Source organism: Glycine max, unplaced genomic scaffold (assembly GCF_000004515.6).
Source record: "Glycine max cultivar Williams 82 unplaced genomic scaffold, Glycine_max_v4.0 scaffold_121, whole genome shotgun sequence".
Taxonomy (NCBI): Eukaryota; Viridiplantae; Streptophyta; class Magnoliopsida; order Fabales; family Fabaceae; genus Glycine; species Glycine max.
Genome location: NW_024464765.1, coordinates 1 through 26,405, shown reverse-complemented (window position 1 = coordinate 26,405; position 26,405 = coordinate 1). Strand labels below are relative to the sequence as shown.

General features: G+C 40.8%; 2 protein-coding genes and 1 pseudogene across 2 annotated transcripts; 2 read left to right on the top strand and 1 right to left on the bottom strand.

Moving 5' to 3' along the window:
* The first annotated feature begins 15,187 nt into the window (after positions 1 to 15,187).
* Positions 15,188 to 16,165, top strand: LOC102664549 (pumilio homolog 24). The gene is made up of 4 exons (XM_006606955.2): positions 15,188 to 15,376; positions 15,538 to 15,591; positions 15,701 to 15,762; positions 15,884 to 16,165. Exons 1-4 carry the CDS (start codon positions 15,188 to 15,190, stop codon positions 15,948 to 15,950), a joined length of 372 nt encoding a protein of 123 aa, XP_006607018.1. The 3' UTR covers positions 15,951 to 16,165.
* Positions 16,166 to 18,236: 2,071 nt separating this feature from the next.
* Positions 18,237 to 20,971, top strand: LOC100802950 (probable trehalose-phosphate phosphatase J; annotated as a pseudogene).
* A 1,096-nt stretch (positions 20,972 to 22,067) lies between these two features.
* LOC100800823 (senescence-specific cysteine protease SAG39) lies at positions 22,068 to 23,172 on the bottom strand. Its single transcript, XM_003556968.4, has 2 exons — positions 22,734 to 23,172; positions 22,068 to 22,660 (listed from the first exon to the last, which is right to left on the bottom strand). Exons 1-2 carry the CDS (start codon positions 23,170 to 23,172, stop codon positions 22,068 to 22,070), a joined length of 1,032 nt encoding a protein of 343 aa, XP_003557016.1.
* Positions 23,173 to 26,405: the final 3,233 nt, after the last annotated feature.

The window sequence follows — 26,405 nt, the reverse complement described above, 5'->3', positions numbered from 1 at the left end:
ATTTTTAGGACGACTTTCCTAAATGAAAAAATTCTACGCGATTCCGGAATTTCTACAAACACTATTGACAACAACGAAACAAGTACTGACGTAACAACTCAAACGATATGTATGTACAAAACAAAAGTCAATCAACACGAAACAAACGTTAGTCCCTTAGTCAAACAAAAATAAGATGATATGTAACAGGAAAAAATGGAAACAAAAAAGAAATACGGATCGAGGGATCTCCTAATCATGTGGCTCCGCTCCCTCCTAAGAAATCAAGTAAATCGGTCATCTCCTCGTCCTCGTGGGCCTCATTTGCCTCGTCGGGAGCCTCTGCTGGTGCCTCTCCTGCCCGGGCCTCAGGCCAATCTCCGGGCCATGCGACCTCTGCCCTGAACTGATCCGGAGTAGGGCATGGAAAAGAAGTAAAACCCTGGCTCTGCAGGCTGAGGCTCAACTGGTAAAGACAATCATGGGTCTGTACATGCGCCCGGTGGTTGGCCACCTGCTGGCAAACCAAATGCCGCAAATACTGCTCCGTATCAAATGATCCAGCTGGGCCAGCCTGATGAGGTGGCGGCGCGTCTGCGGCCTGCGGAGCATCCCCCTGGGCCTGTCTCTGCGTGCAATACTTCTCAATAAAAGCTTGGGTGATGGGCGGCTGAATCACCTTGCTAGGTGCGACGGGGACTCTGAACGAATGGCAGAGTCCTGTGATCAAAGAGGGAAATCCCAGGGCCCTGTTGGACTTATCCGGGTGCAGAGGGTGCCTGGTAGGCGCCATACCTGCAAATAAATAGTTGGCATCAGCGATTAACTGAGCCACGTGAATGCTCATCCGTGTCAGGATGGCGTACACCAGCTGACACTTCGGCAGGGGGAGGTCAGAATTATGATCGCTGGGCTGGATGTTGCTGAGCAGCAAAGTCATCCAGATCTGAGTCAGGGTAGTCATGTTGGTGCGCATGATCCGCACCCGTCTTCCAGCAGCAGTCCGGGCAAAATCCTGCCCCGGTATACATAGCAACTGGGCGATGGCCTCCTCATCAAACCTGTCGGACCGGTTCCTCCTCTGGCCATACTCGCATTCCTGGCCCTCCTCCAGCACTAAAGGGTATCCCAGGAACTGGCTGAGAGCATCCGTATCGAACGGGATCCACTGACCCCTCACCCAGGATCGCATATCTCGCATGCCCTCCTCTGTAGGCCAAGCATTGGCATAAAATTCGAGGACTATGTCTGGGTCGAACTTGGCCATGGGGGTAACCAGTGATGCCCACTGCCGGCGAACTATCTCCTCTTGGACGTCGGTATACTCGTCGTCCCTGAGCTGGACGCGTCGCTCCCGAAGAAACGACCATCCCTTGATGGCCTCGAAGCACTGTTGGTGCTCAGCGCTCCTAAAACGGTGGCTGTCATATTCGGGAGCGGAACTGGTTCCTTCAGCCGCTTTATCCTTCCTGGATCTCTTTGAGGCAAGCTTCCTTGGGGCCATCTCCTGCGAAAGCCAACATTTGGAAGTTAGTTTTACAAGATAATGCTTATCTTAACGCAAAAAATGTCATGCTAATCCCTCTGATTTTAGAACGAACTCATGTAATCTATTTATGCACACGCGTACGTGTGGAATATCCTACCATTTATATCAACATAGAGGCCATCCAACACATTCTAATTGTCACACACATATATGCATTTGAAAAGAACATACATTCTTACGCTCAAGGCATTGCGTCAAAATTCACACCTAATTTATATCCTAAACATTTGCTATTACAAACTACCTACATATATTTTAAATATATATCATACAAATTTTTATTGTTTCACTCACATTTATTCATATTGGCAAGCTATTTACATTATGCACACACTTGCATTCAAAAGGGAATTTCGTGCTATCATACATTCATTTAGGAAGCGACCTCAATATTCATTCACCCTTTGCAAAGAATTTCATGCCCCTTTTATTTACCTATACATACATACTATTGCAAGGTGTTTTTCATATTACTTAGGTGCAAAGTATCAAACATGGGGCAGCCCAAATTCGAGCAAAAACTCTCACAAGCAAGTCCTAATTTTCATGCTTTTCTAATTCTAAAACCAAAATTTGGATTCCTAGCGATGAGTATGTCTTCTTGCATTGAAGCTAAAAAGTTTGGGTTCCTAAGCTTGAAATTGCATTCGGGCACCTATTTTGAATCTCCTATGTTGTCTCTACATATATAAAACAGTCCCACCATCCCAATTTCGCAAAATCATATTCATATATCATTGGGGCATTTCACCGAGCACTTGGGGGGCGCATGTTTGGACACAAATTGCAAGAGAATGGGGACAATGTGGCATGCCCCATTGCTTCAGAATACAACATAGGCCTAATGCCTTCTCACACAAACCCTCAACTCAACAAAACAAGCATGGATTCAGATGCGAATTGCTTCACGAATTTTGCAAAAAATGAGCAACTAAAGCACCAAAACACATCAATGGAGAGCCAAATAACCAAGGGAAATTGCACTTACTCGTGGGGAGTGAATTAAAGCGTGAAAAGGGAAGCAAAAACTCAACAATGGAAGCTTGGGGGCTGTTGTTCTCGTAGTTCTCGTGAGCTTGGGGGTTTTTGAAGTGAGGGGGAAGAGTTTTGGGTGAAGAAAATGTTCCCCCTCCACCCCTTTATATTTTCGTACAGGGGTTGCTCGCCCAGGCGAGCTAACCTGTACTTTTTTTTTTTGGAGAAACATTAACCATGCCTCCCCCCCTTACGGGTTAGCGTTTGCCTACTCGAACCTACTTAAGTTAGAATCAGGCGTCGATTACTTTATTTAAAACAAATAATAGTAATAAAATACTGTGAATTCAAAGGATACTGGGCTGCCATGCAGCGACGTTCTCTGCTTGTCTAGCGCCGGGAAGGGACAACGGTCGGCCGTGACCCTATCCTCCATTTGCCTCCATCCCTAAGTACCTGCAAGTAGGAGACAAACAATACGCGGCCAATCATGACCGGCCATCGTCTTACCTTGGTTGATTTCTGCCATTGACTTGTCTTGACTTCTGACCGTGGCCTGAGACGATTCTGCTCCATGCTACCACAAGATATGCATGTGCATGTGCATGTATGAATGTTTCTAATGCGATGATTTTCTTAGTGAAGGCTGGTTAAATTCAATTTTAAATAAGCGTTTGGGGCACCCCATGAACCGAGCGAAGAGGACTCGGGTTATAACAAACTAAAACACAAGGTTTGAAACCAAAGGGAGGACTGAAACCTCGCCCATCTTTTCTTTTCAATGAAACGAGACAAATACAGTGAATGGGAATCCCTAGAGGAACCCAAGAAGAACGAGAAAAACTCAGAAATAAAAACATGCAACGGTCCTCTCAATTGCCCCAGACTTCAAGCATAATATCGTTTAACTACATCGGAGTTCACGGGCGAGGGCAGCTCCTCGCCATCCATGTGGGTGAGTATCAGAGCACCCCTAGAAAAAGCTCTTTTCACCATGAAAGGTCCTTTATAATTCGGGGCCCACTGGCCTCGATTATCCTTAACAGCGTGGGACATCTTCTTCAGCACGAGGTCCCCCTCGTTGAACTTGCGCAGGCGTACCTTCTTGTCGAATGCGTTCTTTATCCTTCGTTGATACAGACGCCCATGGCTCATGGCTGCCAAACGCTTACCTTCAATAAGGTTAAGATGGTCGTAGCGTGCTTGAGCCCATTCTGACTCTTCTAGGCCTGATTCCGCTATTATCCTCTGAGAAGGAACCTCCACCTCAAATGGGAGTACTGCTTCCATCCCATAAACCAAAGAATATGGCGTTGCCCCAGTAGAAGTTCGTACCGAGGTTCTATATCCGTGCAGGGCGAAAGGCAACATCTCATGCCAATCTTTGTATGACACTGTCATCTTCTAAACAATCTTCTTAATATTTTTATTCGCAGCCTCTACAGCCCCATTCATCTTCGGCCGATAAGGGGTGGAGTTATGATGCTGGATCTTGAAATCCTCGCACATTTCCTGCATCATCTTGTTGTTCAGATTGGTGCCATTGTCAGTAATGATTTTCCTAGGGAGTCCGTATCGACAAATCAGCCCCCTCTTGATGAATCTGACTACCACACTCCTCGTGACATTAGTATAAGAAGCCGCTTCGATCCATTTGGTGAAGTAATCTATCGCCACAAGAATGAAGCGGTGACCATTCGACGCTTTGGGTTCGATGGCCCCAATGACATCTATTCCCCACATGGAAAAAGGCCAAGGAGCGGACATAACATTCAGAGGATGTGGCGGAACATTGACATTGTCCGCGTATGCCTGACATTTATGACACTTCCTTACATGAGCGCAGCAATCGCTTTCCATAGTGAGCCAGTAATAATCGACCCTAAGGATTTTTCTGGCCATAGCATGCCCATTGGCATGTGTCCCAAAGGAACCCTCATGGATCTCCTCAATCATGAAGTTCGCCTCTTTGGCATCTACGCATCGTAGGAGGGTCATGTCATGGTTCCGTTTGTACAGGATGGTACCACTTACAAAGAAACCAGTAGCCAATCTCCTCAACATCCTTTTGTCATTGTCAGAAATCCCTGGTGGGTATTCTTTGTTCTCGACATATTGTTTGATGTCGAAATACCACGGTTTCCCATCCCGCTCTTCCTCTATTGCATAACAATATGCCGGCCTGCCCTGAGATTTGAATTCTATGTACGGCAGATCCCCGTGTGGGGCAAGTTGAAACATGGATGCCAGGGTGGCTAATGCATCAGCCATTTGATTCTCTTCCCGAGGTATGTGGTGGAAAGAAATGTCGTCAAAGTACTTGGCTATCCTCAAGATGTGAGTTTGATAGGGTATCAACTTCGGATCCCTAGTTTCCCATTCTCCTTTCAACTGGCGTATCACCAAAGTTGAGTCTCCATACACCTTGAGTAGTTTTACATCACAATCAATGGCCGCCTGAACCCCGAGGGCGCATGCTTCGTACTCGGCCATATTGTTGGTACAATCAAAACCTAGCCTAGCCGTGAAAGGAATACACTGATCATCCGAGAATACAAGGATTGCCCCTACTCCGTGGCCTAAAGCGTTAGATGCCCCATCGAAGCAAACAATCCATTTGTCTATGTCCTCGTGCGTCCGCTTCTCTTCAAACAGGGCCATGATATCTTCATCTGGGAACTCGGGGTGCATCGGTCGATAATCCTGGAGGGGTTGCTAGGCCAAATAATCCGCTAAGGCACTTCCCTTTACCGCCTTTTGGGTGACGTAAACGATATCGAATTCAGATAATAGTACCTTCCACCTAGTGATTCGTCCCGTGAGGGCCGATTTCTCAAAGATGTATTTCACGGGATCCATTTTGGAAATAAGCCACGTGGTATGGCTGAGCATGTACTGCCTAAGCCGATGTGATGCCCATACTAGAGCACAACACGTCCTTTCCAGCATTGAGTAATTCATCTCACATGCGGTAAACTTCTTGCTTAGATAGTAGATGGCTTGCTCCTTTTTCCCAGAATCATCGTGCTGACCCAACACGCACCCCATAGACTCGTCCAACACGGTCATGTATAGGAAAAGAGGTCTTCCTGTTACCGGTGGCATGAGCACCAGGGGGTTTGCGAGACTCTGTTTGATCTTCTCGAAGGCCTCTTGGCAGTCATTGTTCCACAGGACCGCCTGGTTCTTACATAATATCTTGAAAATGGGCTCACAGGTAGGGGTGAGTTGCGAGATAAATCTCGCGATATAATTCAACCTGCCCAAGAACCCCCGAACCTGCTTCTCCGTGCATGGTTCCGGCATTTCAAGGATGGCCTTCACTTTCTCAGGATCTATCTCTATCCCTTTCTGACTTACGATAAATCCTAGCAACTTCCCCGACTTTACCCCGAAGGTGCATTTGGTTGGGTTTAGTTTTAGTTGGTATTTCCGCAACCTTCCAAACAGCTTACGCAGATTGAAAAGGTGTTCGTCCTCGGTTCGAGACTTGGCAATCATGTCATCTACGTAGACCTCTATTTCCTTATGCATCATATCATGGAACAACGCCACCATGGCACGCTGATAGGTTGCCCCAGCATTTTTCAGCCCGAAGGCCATCACTTTATAGCAGAACGTCCCCCATAGGGTGACGAAAGTGGTCTTCTATACATCTTCGGGTGCCTTCTTTATTTGATTATACCCCGAGAAACCATCCATAAATGAGAAAAGGGCGAACTTGGCTGTATTATCTACCAATATATCAATGTGTGGCAGGGGAAAATTGTCTTTAGGACTGGCTCGGTTCAAGTCCCGGTAGTCTACACACATTCGAACCTTGCCGTCCTTTTTCGGGACTGGGACAATGTTGGCCACCCACTCTGGGTACCGAGCTACAGCTAAAAACCCGGCATCAAATTGCTTCCTTACTTCTTCTTTAATTTTTAAAGACATCTCGGGTCTCATACTTTGTAACTTTTGCTTAACCGGGGAAAACCCAGGATTCAAAGGCAACTTATGCTGCACAATGTCGGAATCCAGACCGGGCATGTCTTGATATGGCCACGCGAAGACATCTTGATACTCTTCAAGAAGGGTTATCAAGCCTTGGCGGATAGGCGCGGTCATACCGGTTCCTAGCTTTACTTCTTTCTTTTCCTCTGTGGTCCCCAAGTTTACCAATTCGGTTTCTTCTTGGTGAGGCTTCATTTCACGTTCTTCCTGAGCGACCAACCTCTCCAACCCTGGTGAAAGGATGCCCTCTTCCTCTTCCTCGTTTATCGTTTGGCTTATATCTCGATCGAAATCGATTGTCAAACCCTCGTTGTTAGGATCCTCAAAGAATTGACCCTCATATCTATACCAAACAAGACAAAACATGCAAAATGATATGAGAAAAGGTGGAATTGCAAGAACAGATGAAACAAGATCTCTTTGTTTTATTTAATAAGGTAGGTTTCACAAAACAAAAGAGAAAGGAAATCTATAGGCTCTAATTACATTGAATCAGTGGCATAGACTTCCGACTGGCTTATCACGCGCCAGTTCCCCACTTGAGAATCGGGATGGCATGGTTGTACAAAACTTGGCGGGTCTTGAGGGAACTCCTCTTCTACTGCGGCCACCTCCTCCTCGGACACCGTTCTGGCACTGGTGAAACACTGGCTAATACGGCCGGGCCATACCCTATCCGCCCGAAGTCTTGACGACACATTCCTCCTCCCCGGCATCCCGGGTTCATACCCTAATCCATATTTGTATGGATTTCCCTTGATATCGACCACGTCGGCATTTCCGAGGCCGTCCTTGCCTAGACCCATTCCAGGCTCAAATCCGTTCTTGAGCATAACACGCGCCACCATTATGGCCGCGTTGGAGAGAGAAGGTAGCAACGGACTTGGTTCCACAGAGGCGCAGCTCACAACCTCAAAGGATTGGAAAGTCGTTTCCAATGATTCTTCCGCCGCTTCTACGTATGGGGAGGAGGAGGGGCAGCTCACTAACATATCCTCTTCACCCAACACTATCACTAAAAGTCCACCCACTGCGAACTTCAATTTCTGGTGAAGCGTTGAAGGGACCACTCCCAGGGCATGAATCCAAGGTCTTCCCAAGAGGCAGCTATAGGCGGGATTTATATCCATTACTTGAAACACCACATTGCAAGTGTGGAGGCCTATCTGAATGGGAATGTCGATTTCCCCCATCACTTCCCGCCGAGTACCATCAAAGGCTCGCACCACCATCGAGCTCGGTTTTAAACGTGACACACTAAAAGGAAGCTTTTCCAAAGTGGTCTTCGGCATTACATTTAAACTCGATCCATTATCGATAAGCACCTTTGCGACAACATGGTCCATACACTTTACCGACACATGAAGAGCCTTGTTGTGTCCTCTCCCCTCTACGGGAATCTCTTCTTCCGCAAACGCGATATAATTGTTGGTGGTTATATGATTAACGATGCCTTCAAAACCCTCCACTGAGATATCGTGGGCTACATGGGCATCATTGAGGACTTTTATCAACAGCGTACGATAAGGCTCGGAGTTTATGAGCAGTTCAAGCAACGAGATCCTTGCTGGAGTTTTATTCAGTTGCTCGACTACCTTAAACTCGCTTTGTTGGATGAGGCGAAGGAACTCATGGGCCTCTTCCAAAGTCACCGTCTTCCCTTGAAGACCTTCTTTCTTTTTAGCCCCTCTTACCATTGGAGGATCTACTTCTTTCGAGGGGGTGGCTACGTCTGTGGGCTCTTGGACCATGGGCGCTTTCCCCTTGGAGGGCAACTCCGCCGGGTGAGGGGAAGCGAACACCCGACCACTGCGGGTTACGCCACTGAGGCCGGTGATGTTGGTCACCTTAGCTGACAGGGAGTCAACTTCGGTTGCAACTCTTTCACTGAACGCGGGAGGGGTATACTTCCACGGAACGACCTTATTACTTTGATATGCAAATGGCGTTGGCTTGGGCGCTGTCCGGGGGTATATGGGTGTGGAGCCAGTCCCTTTCCTAGTAAAACATATCACTAGGGCCTTGGGGGTTAGAGGAACCTTCTTCTCTTCCGACTGCATGCAAATTTGTGGTTCTTCCCTCCCTCCTATGCACACTTCAAGTTGCCCGCAATCCATGAGCCGCTGAAGCAATTCTTCTACCGCGGGACAGGTTTCCATGTCGTGCGACTCCCTGAGGTGAAACAAACATTCGTCCCTTTCGCCTCCGCCACGGGAGACCATACATGCCGCTTGCAGCGATTGGTAGATAAAACATCTGGAAGTAGCCACCTCTCCTAATCTCCTTGCCTGCGATGGCCCACCCTCTTGGATGGCATTTACGCTAGCCTTTCCATGACTAGCTAGTGGGTTAGTTTTAACATTTGGGCCTTCCTCTTGAAACGATAGCCAGCCGGCACTGATTAGGTGCTGCACTTTATACTTGAATGGGCGACAGGAGTCAATGCTGTGTCTGGGAGCTCCACTATGGTACTCACATTTGGCACCCGGGTCATACCACTTGGGGTAGGGTGGCTGGAAGACCCTCCCGGGTATGGCTACCACCAAATGATTCTCCAATAATGAAGGCCATAATTCGGAGTATGCCATGGGAATAGGAGAGAAGTTATCTTTCGGGAGTGGGCTCTGTGCATTATTATAGCTCGTGTCGGGGGCCGTATTGTTGACTGGCCGGGGCGTGGCTGGAGCTGTGCATTGGGCTGGCGTTCTCTCTGCCGCGTGCAGTCCTTTTACTTGAGTCGGGAGGGAACTCCCGGCTCAGATTGAAAAATTTGGGGGATTGGGCTGGTATGAGGTTTGGATATTTTGGGGTGCTTTCATCCACGTCGGGGCGATGGTGACCGCGTGGGCGTCTCCTTCCTTTTTCCTCGCGCCTACTACTGGGGCTCTTCTGTTGTTGTTGGGGGCCACATTGGAAGCATATTCGAACTTGCCTTTTCGTAGTCCGGATTCAATCCTTTCTCCGGCGAAGACGAGATCCGCAAAGTTAGCTGGCATGTAGCCTATCATCTTTTCATAGTAGAACGTGGATAACGTATCTACCATAATTGTGATCATCTCCCTCTCTGTCATGGGCGGTACGACTTGGGCTGCGAGATCTCTCCATCTTTGGGCATATTCCTTAATGGACTCATGCTCTCGCTTAGTCATACTCTGAAGCTGGTTCCGATCGGGAGCCATATCCGTATTGTACTGGTACTGCCTAATGAAGGCAGTTGCCAAGTCCTTCCATGATCGGATCTGGGAAGCTTCCAGATTGGTATACCATGCTACAGCTGCTCCGACCAAGCTGTCTTGAAAGAAATGGACCAACAACTTTTCGTCAGCAGAATACGCCCCCATCTTTCGGCAATACATCCGGAGATGCCCTTTTGGACATGTCGTCCCTTTGTACTTATCAAAGTCTGGTACTTTGAACTTGGGAGGGATGACGATGTTGGGCACAAGACATAAATCCGCTAAATCCTAGAATGGGTAATTGCCGAGGCCCTCGACTGCTCTTAACCTTTCTTCAAGCGCCTCAATCTTTCCCTTATCTTTCACGAAGGGAACAGATTCTTTTACGGGTGTGGGTGAAGCCGAGACATGACGGACTATGTTTGGTTGGGGTAGTTCATGGGGGGATGGATCTTTGAGATGGAGCAGGGGGCCGAGATGGGTATCTCCTTCCTCATCGTCTTGCCCGGGATAGTCGTCATAAGGTGGGAGTTGCCCCTCGAAGGTAGGGGCTTGGCTTAAATCTTCTGGGGTGGCACGGGGAGTGAAGTCTGGAGGCAAGCCATAGGGGTAAGCTTGCGGGCTATACCTTCGACCAAACACTGCCGTGATTCTGTCTCAGCCCAGATTTAAGGCGGGCTGCAGCACCGGCTCCGCTTCCCTAACTGTACTGGAGGCAGTTGCCGTGGCTTTATCCTCTATAGTTTTCTGGAGTTTTAACATGACCTCCGAGATGGAATCCATTTGATCTTTTAAGGCCGATAGATCGGCCTTCATCTGTTCCTGCACGCCCTCTTCATTATCCATTTTTCTGGATCGAGTGTTATAGGGGTGCCTTTGTGCTTTCTTAGTTATGATGAAATTCCTAAAGAAATAAACAACGGTCAGTATGCCACCCCAAGGTTTTTTAGATAACATGATGAGTTCAGAACTTCTCATTTTATAAAAAGAAGAAAGCTTTCATCTAGCCAAGATTATACAAAGGAGTTACAAGAGAACCTAACGGTTTCTAATTATATGGGCCATCAAATCTATCATGTGTTGACAGTAATTGATTAGCCCATGAATCTCCTCAGGAGCTGTACACACTTTGGCCATGGCTTTTGCTTTGGCTAATAGACGCGGGAGGTCTTGACTTCCATTCAAGGTCAAGGCGAACCTATCCATCCACATAGTCGCTTCTTGATGCAATGCATCAATCACCCTCCCTCTTGCTTCTTTTTCGGCGTACACTTGTGCAAAATCCTCCGCTAGCTTTTGTTCATGGGTCACAGACTGGTTCAACTCTTCCTTGTATTGCCTTATGATAGCTAGCATGCTTTGCTCCATGGCTTCCAAGTGTTGAGCCAAACTCCTCTTGGACCTTGCACACGCAGCTAACTCTTCTTTTAAGATCATGCCATGCACCCGTGACCGGTCTCTTTCCTCTCTTCGGAGTTTGAGCTCATTGTTGCTACCCCACAATGCTCCTCGGAATTTATTTCGGCCATGTTCCTCCTTGCGGGCCCTTTTGGTTTCTTGTTCAAGGGCTCTTGCAGTGGCCACATTTTCCTCTTGTAACTCGGTGCACTCTTTCCGGATGTGTGTAGCGGCTGATTTGAACTTCTCCTTGGCGAGTCTTGCCTTCCCTAGCTCTAATTTTAGAGCTTGGACTTCTTCATCTTCCTCCGGAGCTTCAAAGTTCTCCTCATTGATAACTTTCAATTTGGAGAGCCAATCTAACCCTCGCGTGTGAACTCTTAGCCATCCATGATAACCACCAATGACGCCATTTCGGATGCCTCTAAGCTCCTTGTCTTTCCTCAACGGACTTCTCCACGCCTTGTGGACTCTTTGTATCACCTTGAGACTTTGCGCGCCTAGATCCCTCACAAGGAAAGGCGAGAGACTTTCTTCTATTGGCGCTCCCCTCATGGGGTACCCTAGCTGTCTTATGGCGAGTGCGGGATTATAATTAATACAACCCCTAGTCCCTATCAATGGAACATTAGGGTAGTCCCCACACGAGAAAAGAACTTCTTCCTTGCCTTCCTTCCAACGAGGAAACCAATTGATTGCGTTGCCTCCTATCCCAGCCAAATGTTGGTCCCAATCGACTCTTCCTTTTTCGGCACATGAGCGATAACTTTGAAGCGGAGATGGGTGTCTTGTGTCTTGCTGGAATAGGTGTGAAACCAACCACACACAGAGAGCGGGTAAACAATAGACAATCCGTGCACTATTTTTCTCACACCTCCAGTCAAAGGTGTCAAACAAATCTGCCAAGATAGCCACCACTGGACTCTCCTTGCTATGGTGATATGCGAGGAAAGCGTCAATGGCGGCTAAGTCCACCAAACCATCAACGTTTGGAAAGAGGACAACCCCAAAAATCAACAAAGCTAATATATCCACAAACGGGCCCCACTTCTCTTGGCTCGCCATATCCCTTGCCTTGCCTTCCAAGTATTTCCGAGGTAGGCCCACTACGCCGTTCCGAGTTTGTTTCATGCGATCCATCTCTTTTGCCGAATCTCCAATCACAGCTGCAATCTTGCTCAAGGAGGGAAGAAACTCGGAGAAAAGATACGGTTTTCTCCCCCCAAGAGGGCATCCTAATATTTCCTCAAACTCTTCAATAGTCGATACCATTTGGAAGTCCCCAAACGTGAAACACCTCAACGGCTGGTCATAGTATTGGGCGAGGGATATGACAGCTTCCGTAAATACCTCCGCTGCGGTCAAATCTAGAATCTTCCCGTACACTTTGCGGAAGGCTTGCCTTTGGAGAGGTCCCATCAATCGTCCCAATTCCTCGAGGCTGGTGACATCTAGACTTTTAGCCTTGACTTGATAAAACCTTTTTCCGTTTTGATTTGTCCCCATCATTAACCTAAAAAAGGGGTGTATCAAGACTCCGACATGAATGATGCAATGCGTATGCATGAAATGGAAAGAAAACAACACAGATGGGTAATTCACACATACGAGACCGCAGAGATCCAATTTTAATGCTACGTTTAGGGCATGATGGCGCCTCAACGTAGTATTAAAAAGGTTACGCATTACTCTGAAGAAACCAAACATCACTAGCAAAACTATAAACTAGTGCTATTTATCAAAAGATGCATGAGAACAAATGGCACGGAGCGTGTTTGCTCTTTGCCCCTATTTTGGGAACCTATAGGACAATATCTAGGGGTCTCTAATAACTACTCCCCAACAATTCATAACTCACACAACTGTTTTCTAGAGGTATCATCACTCAAGATAACAATATTGTGGCGGTATGGAATACAAGCGACAACACATTATAAAGAGAGAAAGCTCTAGACGAGGTTTCACTATTATCAAGCAAGTCGGAGACCTAGCATGATGATAGATTCACCTCCACTCCTTAAATTCCCATGAACCCAGGTGTAGGGCCCCCTTTTTTACTCAAACCCGTGGGTGCTTAGAATGCAGTGTAAAGAATGCGAAATAGACAACAGTTATTTACATTTTACACAGTTCAACAAATGCACACACGAAGTTTCACAAATCCACAATTCCTTAAAATAGGCCTAACTCACAAAAATAGTCCCTAGTGGATTCGCCAACTGTCGCAACGTGCCCTTTTGCGGGCGTGCGAGGCAAGGCTCACGGGTGCGCTTTCCAAAGGAGGAAAGATGCGCGGAGTCGCCACCAACGTTTATTTGTGGAAAACGTCGGAAAAACCAAAGGAAACCGGTCAAAATGAAAATTCTAAGTTCGGGAGTTGTATTTACATTTGAGGAAGGTCTTACGTTTGTCTCGAAGGACAACAACCTATTTTTTAGAATTGTGGAAATTGTGTTATCTTAACTTTTATTTTCTTTTTATTTTTGAGGTCGACAAAAAGCGGGGCTCTTGCTCCTACGTACCCTCCATCAAAGAGAAAATCAGACCTACGTAGTTCTTTCTTAAGAGTGAATCAAGTGATTCTTTTTACTTGAATTGTGATCATTTTTAAGGCGTTGGACCTTAAAAATGATCCTTTTTACTTGGTAAGAAACTGAAATGATAAACTTTCAAACCCTTTTTAGTGACTTTTTTGTGGACGAGCTTGACTAGGCGAGTTGATTTTAGCCTTAGTTTCACTTTAGTTATTAGTCAATTCGATTAAGAATTAAAAATATCCCAAAGAGAAAACGTCCGATTGATTTTCGATTCATTTTACTAAAAGACATTTTTTTTTATTATTATATTATTATTTTACCTCTTTTTTGATTTCCAACGTAGTTACGGCACGACCGAACGGTCGGAATTCATTTTAACAGAAATTAACGGATGATACAATTTAAATGATCGGTGGAAATTTATTTTATTTTTTGATATGGCGAGAAATTACTTAAATAAATGACTGGAGCACGTCAAAAAGGGGGTACGAAAAGTAAATGAAAACGAGAATAAAAATACATGAAACAAAATGTGGACCACCACGGGTACATAGAATGAATTGAAAAGCTCGGTTTTGGGTACTTACCAGTTGAAGACCGAAGAAAACGAAGAACGAACGATGGATGTCAAAGAACGGTTGAAAACCTTCGCGTAATTACTCATGGAAACGTTACGGAAACATTACGGAAGCGCCTCGACTTGGATTTTCTTCACGAAAACAATTTTCCTCAGCAAATTTAAGAGAATACGAAGTGCCAAGAAGGCTGAACCCCTTCTCCCTTCATTCCTCCCTCTATTTATAGCAAAATAGGGGAGGAGCTTGCCACCCAGCTCGCCCAGGCGAGCAAGGTTGCTTCCTCCAGAAGCAACAGCCTTCTGCAGGAAGAATCTGGAAGGCCCAAGTGGGTCTGATTGCTATTTGTACCCCCCTTTTTACTAAATGCACCCCCTTTTTACTAAATGCACCCCCTTTACCTTTTTTGGTAATTCTTTTTTCGTAACGTTACAAAACTTTACGAATTTCATAACGATACTTATTTTCCTTCCGCAAGGTTACGGATCCTTACGGATTATGTATTTACTCTTTTTTAGCTTTCGAAGAAGTTACAAAAACTCACGGATTGCGAAAAACACCTCATTTCGATTTCCGTCACATTACGGAATTTTCACGGATCGCGTAAGCCTGCTTCCTTTTGATTTTCGGCACGTCTCGGGACTTCACATATTGTGTAACAAAGGGTGCCAAGTATCTCGAAGCGGCCAATCAAAGGTTGTATAGCATCAAATAATAATCCCCGGACGAAATTAGGGTATGACAATGATTTTAGAGGTTTTGCTACTTGAATTTTCTGCTCAATTGGATCTATAACTGATTCTGTCGCAGTGGTCGAGGCTTGGTCTTGAGAGGGTTGAACTCGGGATGGGGAAGCCTCTGCATGTGGGGGGGTCCACGATAGAAAGTGCCTTAGTATAAAGTATAAACCCTAGTAATTGTTTTTCTTGGAGTTAGACAGAGAAGGTTCCCTTTCCAGTGACAGGCGATAGCTGCAAGCAACTCAACCTCAAAGCTTAAGAAATGGCGGCGAAGAAGCATGACGCCGGAGACACCAAAAAGAGAAAGCGACTCAATACTGAAACTCACGAAGATCCCAAGGCTTCGAAGCTCGTTGCCTCAAAGAAGCACAAACTAGACTCCGTTGCTAAAGACAACAAGAACAAGAAGACGACTCCTCCTACCGGCCGAGAACGTCGTCTTCATTCCAAGGTTTCTCTCCTTAATAATTAGAATATCTATGATTTCGCTTTGGATCGTTCCAGGATTTTTGCAATTTCTTTTTTTGTTTTATGCCAATTAATTAATTGTTGAGGCATTTGGAGATTATTTGTTTTGATTGATTAGATGAGATTATGATTGTTTCGTATCAGGAACTAGCAGATGCTAGAAAAAAGAAGAGAAAGCGAAATTTCACTCTTGAGCAAGTGAGACATTATTTTTTATTTATTGTTTGTTCTTTCATCAGTTGAATAGAGTGTTGTAACCTTGATGGTTGGGAATTCACCAGGTGGTATTTAATTTAATTTTGAATAGGAGCTTGCACGTCTATGGGAAAAGATGAGACGTCATGAGATTGCTAAAGAGGATAGAGCTAAGTATGTTCCTACAACAAGACATTAAGGGCTGATATTTCTTTGTTTATGGCATGCTAATCCTTTTTATTTTTCATTTAATTCTTTATACTATGTCTTACTTGGTACTTTTATATAATTGAAGGCTAGTGACTGAAGCTTTGCAAAAGATGAAGGGGAAGATTCCAAAGATTGCAAAAACAAATGTGTGAATTTGTAATACATTTGCTAGTTATATTTAGCCTTATCTCAAGATCGTAAAGTGATACCGTTGTCTTCATTCTGCAGAAGTTCTCTTGATGTTTAAGAGAAAAATGGGGTAATGAAAATGGCTTATCATGTTTAAGCACCTCTCCAATACAAAGAAGTTCTCTTTTTTGAAATTATTTTCTGCTCCTTTCTCCATTCTCATCAGTGGAACTTCTTGTTGTTTTTCCAAGGCAAGTGTTTTTTTCTCTCTTGTTTTTGGTGTTTGCTCAATTCTGTTTTTGCTTTTTTTTAACGGGTATTCCATTTTGCCTTCTGGGAATTCCCAAGTCCTTCTTATGCATAAAAGCTTTTTCTTTTTTATGTTTCTTTGCCACCTTTAAAAGCCTTTTTTTTCTTTTCATCATCTTGTTATGTTCCACTGTTCCTACATGTTTTGTTATAGATTCAATGAATTGTATGAGCTCAAATTCTGAATTGGGAGATGTTCTGGATAACTTTAAGTAGATTTTTTCATACCTTTGGTTCCTCTGTTTTGAATTTTGATACCCGTTGTAGTACAATGCATGATTAGTTTCTTAATGTAGAAGCAAGGCTTCATGGTGAGTGTGATTCATAGGTGTTTTGATGATGACAATGATAACAACAAAAGATGATGACAAAGGTGATGAACAAAAAGCTCAAAGATCAAAGAACAACTCAAGTGATCAAGAACAAGTCAAGAGTTCAAGAATCAAGAAGAATTCAAGACTCAAGAAGAAAGCATAGAATCAAGAATCAAGATTCAAGATTCAAGATCTCAAGAATCAAGATCAAGATTCAAGACTCAAGATTCAAGAATGAAGAAAAGACTCAATCAAGATAAGTATTAAAAAGTTTTTTCAAAACTTTGAATAGCACATGAGTTTTTGACAAAACCTTTACCAAAGAGTTTTTACTCTCTGGTAATCGATTACCATATTGTTGTAATCGATTACCAGTAGCAAAATGAGTTTGAAAAAGTTTTCAAACTGAATTTATAACGTTCCAATTATTTTCAAAAGGCTGTAATCGATTACAATGTTTTGGTAATCGATTACCAGTGTCCTTGAACATTGAAATTCAAATTCAAAGGTGAAGAGTCACATCCTTTCACTTAAAAGCTTTGTGTAATCGATTACACTAATTTGATAATCGATTACCAGTGACTGTTTCTAATAAATCAAAAGATGTAACTCTTCAAAAAGGTTTTTGACTTTTTCAAATTGGTTTTAAGTTTTTCTAAAAGTTATAACTCTTCTAAATGGTCTTCTTGACTAGACATGAAGAGTCTATAAAAGCAAGGCTTTGTTTTTCATTTCAACAATCTTGAACACTTATTTCATACAATCCTTTGCAAGCCTTGAATCTCTTTGAACTTCTTCTTCTTCTTTGTAACAAAAGCTTTCTGAAGTTTTCTGGTATTCTAAACCTTGAAAACTTGTGTTATTCATCTTTTCATTCTCTTCTCCCATTGCCAAAAAGAATTCGCTAAGGACTAACCGCCTGAATTCTTTTTGTGTCTCTCTTCTCCCTTTTCCAAAAGAACAAAGGACTAACCGCCTGAATTCTTTTTGTGTCTCCCTTCTCCCTTGTCAAAGAATTCAAAATGACATAGTCTGAGAATTCTTTTGATTCTTCCCATTCCCTAATACAAAAGTGTTCAAAGGACTAACCGCCTGAGAATTCTTTTGTATCCCCATTCACAACGTATCAAAAGTTTAACAGCCTGAGATCTTTGTCTCAACACATTGGAGGGTACATCCTTTGTGGTACAAGTAGAGGGTACATCTACTTGGGTTTGACTGAGAACAAGAGAGGGTACATCTCTTGTGGATCAGTTCTAGTGGAGGGTACATCCACTAGGGTCAAAGAGAACAAGGGAGGGTACATCCCTTGTGGATCTTTGCTTGTAAAAGGATTTTTACAAGGTTGAAAGAAATCTCAAGGATCGCAGGTCGCTTGGGGACTAGATGTAGGCACGGGTTGTTGCTAAACCAGTATAAAAACTCTTGTGTGTTTGTTTTCTTCTTCCCTACTCTTTTACTTTCCGCTGTGCATTTAATTTTCGCTTTTACTTTCTGTTAACTTTTTCTTCTACTCCTCATTCTCTTAACAATTTAGTAAAAGCCTTAAAAGAGTAATTTTTTAATTAGTAAAGGTTTAGGAATAATTAATTCAACCCCCCCTTCTTAATTATTCTGAGGCCACTCGATCCAACACTTAATTTTCATGATTGCGGTTTTAGGTGACTAATAGTTTTGTTGATTCCAATGGTTTTGTTCTCATTGGTCATAAATATAAAACCTTACATTTCAAAGCCTTTTGCCTCCGAGGGAGCCAAGAACAAATGTTCTAAGGTTCTCAGTAACATACTACAATCGTGAAGCATTCTGAACAACAAGTAGAATACTAGAATTTCCCTCAAAAGTAAGAACAACTGAAAAAGTAAATGTACAAAGTCACTTGAGTTCTATAAATCATGCATTCTAAAGATTTTCTAAGCTTCAAAGTCTTCAAAACTTTCGTGCCATATCTTGTAATTGTTGTATTTTTCTCTTTTATCTACCTATAAAGTGAAACTTATTATTGGTCTCAAAAAATAATGATTTTATCTAAGGTGTCAACTAATTCTGTGAAATAGGGATTTTGAGTGTTGTTTTGAACAGTTAAGGGCTGAATCTGTAAACTAGCACTGCAACACAGGGATAAAGGTACTCAAAAGTCAAAACGTTTTCTTTTTAATCTTATTAAGCAACTAATTCCTCTAAATAAAATTATTAATCTTATTAATCTTTATAGGCTTATTAGATTATAATTATAATAAGGAAATCGATACCAGGTTATCTTATTTATGACTCATTCACACTAATAGGTGAATTTATTATGTTCTCTTGATGTTTGTGTTCTTTGTTTCTTCCTCCCCCCTAAAGCTCTCTCATTTCCAACATATTTTTTATGAAGGTAGTTGTCTCTCTGGCAAATTTCTATTTTCAGCTTGCGATTGTGAGACTTCTCGTGTTCAGTGATTAGAATTACATAATTTATAAGATTAAAGATTTATCAGGTCCAAATTTTGCTACACTCAGTTAGGTGTCAGTCTTTCCACAGGTGTGTAAGCCTGTAACCCAATATGAGTGTAACCACATTAGCAAATAGTATATAGTGCCAAAGGAAAGCAAATTGTACTTTTTCTTGACTACGATGGAACTCTTTCTCCAATTGTTGCAGATCCAGATAAGGCTTTCATGACTAGAAAGGTTTTCCTTTTGTTCCCATTTTTCTCTTGTACTCATATCCATTAAATAAAACTTATGTTTGTGATTAATCCGAGACTTTGTTTTCTCAAATTAGATGAGAGCAACACTAAAGGGTATAGCAAGACATTTTCCCACAGCAATCGTGACCGGAAGGTGCAGAGACAAGGTACATTTTCTTCAAAGAAAAATAAGTACAAAAAGTGACATGGAAGTGATTAAATGATTCTTTATTTTTCTTCTCTTGAGAGATTTAATTGGAGTTCTTTCTAATTTATTTTTTTCAGGTATATAACTTTGTAAAATTGGCAGAACTTGGCATGGACATCACTAGTCCTACAAAAAGTCCAAAAGCAAGTGAGAGAGAGTTTCTGAAACTAATCAGTGTGTTGAAGATTCTATCTTTTGTTTCTTTCTGGTTTTGCCATTTGTTGCTTTCTTTCAGGGTAATAATAATAATAAAGCAGTGCTGTTCCAATCCACGAGTCAATTCCTGCCAATGATCGATGAGGTTCATTTTCTCTTTTTTCTTTTATCTAAATGCAAACCTCTAATTCATTTCCTCCCAAATGGGCCTGTGGCAGCACATCAGATATTAACAGCGTCGTACGTTATCAAAAAATAATTTTTCAGGTGTACAAGATCTTGTTAGAAAAAACGAAGACTGTCCCAGGGGCCCTAAGGTTGAGAACAATAAGTTTTGTTTGTCCTTGCACTTTCGTTGTGTTGATGAAAAGGTACCAGTCAACTTACCATGTAATTGCTGAATCAATAGAATTACCAAACCCACACACACGCCAAAAAACTTAAATTGTTCGGTAACCATTTTTTTTTTAAAAAAAATTACTCTGTTTTTTCCTTAGAGTTGGGCAGCGTTGGCGGAGAAAGTTAGATTGGTGCTCAATGAGTATCCACAACTCAGGCTAACCTAAGGGAGAAAAGTGCTAGAGATCCGTCCAACCATCAAATGGGACAAGGGCAAGGCTCTTGAATTTTTGTTAGAATCATTAGGTGAGTAGATAACTATATATATTAATTCATGCAAAAATAGCCTTACTATGATATCTCACCTACCTATGCTACATATATAAGTCATATATTTGTTCTGATTCACTATAATAATACTATTTGCATATTTCTAGGGTACAAGAATTTGAATGATGTATTCCAATCTATATTGGTGATGATCAAACTGATGAGGATGCTTTTAGGGTAACAAATGCTGCCACGCCTAGCTTGCTAGTTAGTTAGTTAAAAGTATATATATTGCTATTCTATATATTTCATTTTCACCTGCATATGTTTATCAATTGACTTGTTAACATTATGGATATAATATAATTAACAGGTTTTGTGCAGTAGGGGTCAAGGAATTGGGATTCTTGTTTCTAGAGTTGCAAAAGAAACAAATGCTTCCTATTCCTTGCAATGCAGGTCAAATTCCTTTCTCTAATGAATATTTTTCTTTTTTATATTTAATTATAAAATATTACTTTACTTTTTATTTTATTTTATTTTTTATTTTTAAATTTTTTTATAGGAAGCAGAGACAACTATAAACAATAAAATTTATTTTGTGTTTTCCATAAAATAATGTCTTTTATAGGAAGCAGAGACAACTAATGTAAAAAATCATAGTAATGCCAAGAAAAAATTATAGTTTGTGGTTGGGCTTCAAAAACTACTTTGGGTAACAGCTAAGAGCATGTTTTGAACTGCATCAAAAACTCCAAATATGTTCTCTAGATGTGTGTTTCCAAACATGTATTTAGTATAACTTTCCCTTTGTGGAATTTGTGTGATAGTACTTATCATTCATTGTTTTCTTTTTGTCTTGTCTAGGTTGCAAGTTGGAGGAGTGCAACTTTTGATCTGTAATAAAGTGGGCAAGTGGGCTACTGGAAGTCTTATGTTTGCTACAGGATCATCTAAGTTGTCATTCTGGGTTCTGATTTGTCTAAGTTGGGATCCTATGTTATTATTATTATTATTATTATTATTATTATTATTATACGGTTTTTACCTACAGTTAAAGATGATAGGTACAAATTAAAGACTTTTATCTACACTTAGAAGATGTAGGTAGAAGTTAATGACTTTTACCTACACACTATAAATAGTAGGTAAACCTTATAGTGGCAGACAATTAGCCGTCATTATACGCCCTCTCAAAGTTGACGGAAGAAATGTCCGTAGAACAAAGTCTATCATACTTTTACCTACGAAATTTTTATTTATAGTGACAATTTTTGTCTATAGGTATATGTCATTTTTCTTGTAGTCCCATGGCTGGCCTCACAATTCCGTGCAGTGAAGATGTCTTCCAATGCATAACTTCTTGCTTGAATTGACAATAATCTCACACTTTAGGAGACTGACGTAGATTAGTGGAGACATTTTGTACAATAGGCATTTTCTCAACATCTAAAGATCTCCTTTTCTCAAGATAGAGGGGGAAAGACCGTTAGAATGACAAATTCATATTCCTTAGAACATTTCTTTGTGTTGTTTTGTTAACACTGTCAATACTATATATATATATATATATATACACATATACCCTTCAATATCAGTGTACTGAGCAACAATTCTTTCATAGGTCTTTCTCAGGGTCTCTGCATGCACGCCTTACTGCTTCTCTCTTCTTCATGTTATGGGGTTTTGATTTTGATACCTTTATCTAATATGCCATAACTCATAAATCGTAATTATTTTATACAAGTACAATGTACAATATTTTGTTCACGCAAGGGATATAATGATATACACGACCTATAGGAGGAATCAATGCTTAAAAAGATAAGTAGAATTGTAAACATATAGTATAATGGTGTCCAGATTTTATAATTATGCAGTAGGGTAAGATGCTTGCATAGCTATGCCACAGAGTCCTTCCTCAGAATTCACTCCCCTTTGCATCCTAATGTAACCTTCTTCACCCCACTCGGTTCCCCATGAGTTCTTAACCAACCAATATTCAGTCCCATCATTACTAACACCATATCCCACAGCAGTGACTCCGTGATCCAACTCAGTTCCACATGAACCAGTGAAGACACCACTCTTGTAAAATTGAAAGTCAGAGCCACTGGCATCAATGGCTACGGAAACTGGTTGATTGGCCACAGCTTTTTGCAGTGCCTTCTCATTGTTGGCAGGGACATCCTCATACCCAGTAATAGTAGCAGCATCGTTGGCTGCTTCATTTACATTGCACTTTCCATCAACACCCTTATAGGGGTAGTTGGCTTCGGTATTGAGTCCATGATTTTGGATGACGAATTTAAAAGCATCATCCATAAGACCACCTTCACAACCTTGGTCCACACCCTTTGTGTCACAATCAACAAGTTCTTGTTCCGACAAAGATATCAATTTTCCAGAAGTCAGTGCATGAATTCCTTCAGTTGCTGCAACAGCAGAAAATGCCCAACAACATCCTACGAAGTAAATCAACAGTTAGAAAATCCTTCAATATCATTTGAATTAGTAAATGAATTATCATACACTTACCACATTGACCTTGGTCCTTGATGGGTGTAACTGCTCCTTTTTGCCTCCAATCCACTGTGGATGGTACTGCTGTCACATTTTCATACTTAAAAGTGGTTGTCCTAATGATTGAGGAACACATATGCCCCTTGAATCTATTTCTGGGTGCAATGAACTCTTCGTTAGTGAGGTCTGCAAATTGATTAATGGCTAGCTTGTAACGTTTATTGGCAGCGTTGTTGAAAGCTTCAATGTAATTCACATTTTCCTTAAATATCCTGAAACGCTTTTCCCGTTCCTGAGGGTCCTTATACACCTTGCCGTAACGAGTCATCCATTGCTCATGCCTCTCATACATGGATGCATCTTGGAGACTGCGACATGTGACTTGAAAAGCCAAGAAAGCCATGCAGAGAAGCATTGCCAATGAAATATGACAGAAATGATTTTTGGCAACCATGGTAGCTAGCGTAGTGAGCGAGGCAATTATGGAACAATTACTTGAAGTTGATTAGTGAAATGTAAGATGTGTTGTGCTGGTACCCAAGATTATTTGTGGTATTTATAGTAAAGTGAACGTTGAATGGTAAATTAATCTTCTTGGTTTTCAACTCACATCCGAAAGCATCTTTCTCTAAATGTACGTACAAATGAGAATGTTTGGAATATGACTCTTGTATTGTTTGCATATGCAGGTTAGGTACTCCGGACAAATTATTTGTCAAGTGTACATAGAGGCACTAACTGGCATACGGTGGCAAAGTAGTTTTCAAAGGGATGTCTTGTGTTGTGCCTATTAAAAAGTTTGGAATTATTATAAGAGTAACCGTAAATATTAAATTTAGTCCTTGAATTTGTAAGGCGTTAATACTTTGATCCCTGAAAAATAGAAAATAAAATTACCCCTAAATTTTCAAAAAATACATTAAATTCATCTCACAATCAATTTTTTTTGTTAATCCAAACAGCTAATCCTGTGTGGCACTATTGAACCTATTTGTCATCCTAAATTTTGTTATGTGTTACTGACGTAGATGGAATAAATTGTGATCAAAATTTCTGAGGACTATTTTTTCAATTTGGAGAATTGTAGATAATTTTCTTTTTGTCTTTCTCTTTCTCCTCCTTCATTCTTCTCCTTTCCTTTTTCGTTGCATCTTCTCCCTCTCCACCTCCATTGCACCTTCGCACTCTCCCCCACCATGGCGTTTAAGTTTCTTACCACAAACCCAACCCCACCCCCACACAATTTCATCCCCCCCCCCCCCCTCTAAAATCATGTAGCAACAAATTCATCAAGATGTCAAGCACAGAGATTATCACAAGTTTGATAATTTATTTTAACCGTGACGTTTAAGCTACAAGAGAAATATGAATTCGCATGCGTGAGAGGTGGATCGAACCAAAAGGAGAAAAAAAGAGAACAAGAAAAGGGGCTTCATGCTTAATTTGATTTTTTCCTCTTTCCTTTTTCCTTGTTTGTTTATAGGGTTGCAAGTCTCCAACGAGATGAGTCTTTTCATGGTGGTTCGTTATGGTTTGTTGTTGTTGTTGTTATTTGCAATGGAGGTTTGTTGTTACTGTTTACAAAGATAGTCATTTTGTTGCTATTGGAGAGTTTTGAGGTGACTCCGGTGGTGATTGATGGATTTATAGTGGTTTTTACCTTTCAACGAGAGGAATCTATGAAGGCATGATTAACGGTAGTGGTGACAACCTATGGTGATGATGGTGATTTTAATTTAGTTGGTCGAAATTTTGGTGATAATTTTCATGTCAACAATACACACAACAAAATTTAAGAAGACTAATAGGTCCATTGATGTCACATAGGCTAGGTTAATTAGCCCTTTGGGTTAATGGAGAAAATTAACAATAGGATGTATTTATCACACTTTTTCAAACTTTAGGGACAAAATTATATTTTTTTTCAAAAAGAAACATACCGATTAACTAAATCCAATCCAGCAGAATTTGAAGGAGATTAATAAATTTAAAAAATAATTGACATTTTATAACGCATATGGTAAATTATTAAAAAGAAAAAAGTTTTCTGAAACAAATTAATCATTTTTAATATTTTCTTATAATCATTTAATGTTTAAAAATATTATGTAGACATTTTCTTGTATATTACATTAGTCCTCTTAATATTTGAATACTTTACCGTCGCATCTCATAATATATATTACACTAATAACTCCTATAAAAAAGGTTGCTGTATGTAATATCCCGAGTGAATCCAAGGCCCTGAGGGTCGTCCCAAGGTGCGACGACACTGAAAATTTAAAATTTTTTTATAGTTTGTAATAGTTTTTTCTCTTGATTTTATAAACAAATTGGAAGTTGTTATTTATTTCATGTTTTTCTTTTTATTTAATTTAAAATGTGACATGTTATTAAAAAGTGCCAATCTTTAAATTAATTTCATAACATTTTACAAGCATAGATTCATATTCAATGAATTTTAAACTCTATGATATATCAACCTATTGAAAAAACACAAAAAATTAAAATTATAAAGGAAATCAAACTAAAATTAGTATTTTCATAAATGACAAAATATATGTAAACTTTAATATGAAATGATATTTTGTAATAATAGATGATAATGATGGAGTTAGAGAATTTTCTTTAGGAGACCAAATATAAAGAATAAATTAAATCATAAATATAATTAGTATTTTAAAAATATATATTCCTGCAAGTTTTTCCAAACTCGATAAAATTGGACGGAAGTATGAATTCATTCCAAAAATATAATATCACCTCTTTCAAATCATTCTTATCTTTTTTGCGAACCGAAATAAGGAGAATCAAACCTATTTCCGATGTACCCTTTGTTATGCCTACTTTATATATACATATTTATATGTATCTAATTTTTTTCGATATATAAATTGAATAATAGACAATAACATAAAAGTAACTTAAATTATAAAAAAAATATGATATATTTTTTCCATATTTATTTAAATTATGTTATTTGTTTAGTGAAATAAAATGTATATTTTTTTATGATATTACTTGAATATTTTTAAGTACTTAAATAGTAGAGGGCCTTATTTAGTACTTGCATGTTTTCATCTTATGCTCCGTTTTGTTGTGACGTAGACTTAATTAAATACTACTACTATCTAGAATCTACGTTCCATTTACTATTGAGTAAAAAAAGATTCACGGCAAATATATATTATTATATGTTTTTGTATAAAATGTATATATTTGATTTGGAAGAGTACGACTTTTCATTTAGCATTTTGCCTGCACGAAGTTGATTAAGTTTTCAAACCTCCATTATTATAATTCCTAACTTTTCCAATACGTTATATTTGAAGCATCTACGTTATATTGAAATGTACTTTGGCACGGTATATTGAAGCATCTACGTTAAACTTGACAAGTAATTTGTCTATAGCACCAATATACGGAAACAAGGCTCTAATCCAGAAAAAATGTGGCAGGTACATACAAGAGAGAAACATTTGTTTGTCTTTGAGATTTGAGTTGAAAACTAAGACTAATTTAGAATTCAACGTTAACATGCCTATATAAAGACCACAAATAATCATGAATAGCACGGCAGAGCACATCTTTCACACATTTCACTAACAAGTCTGAACTAATTGTTCCAATTATTGTCACATTACACTACACTAGCTAGTAGCTACCATGGTGCCAAAAATCAATCTA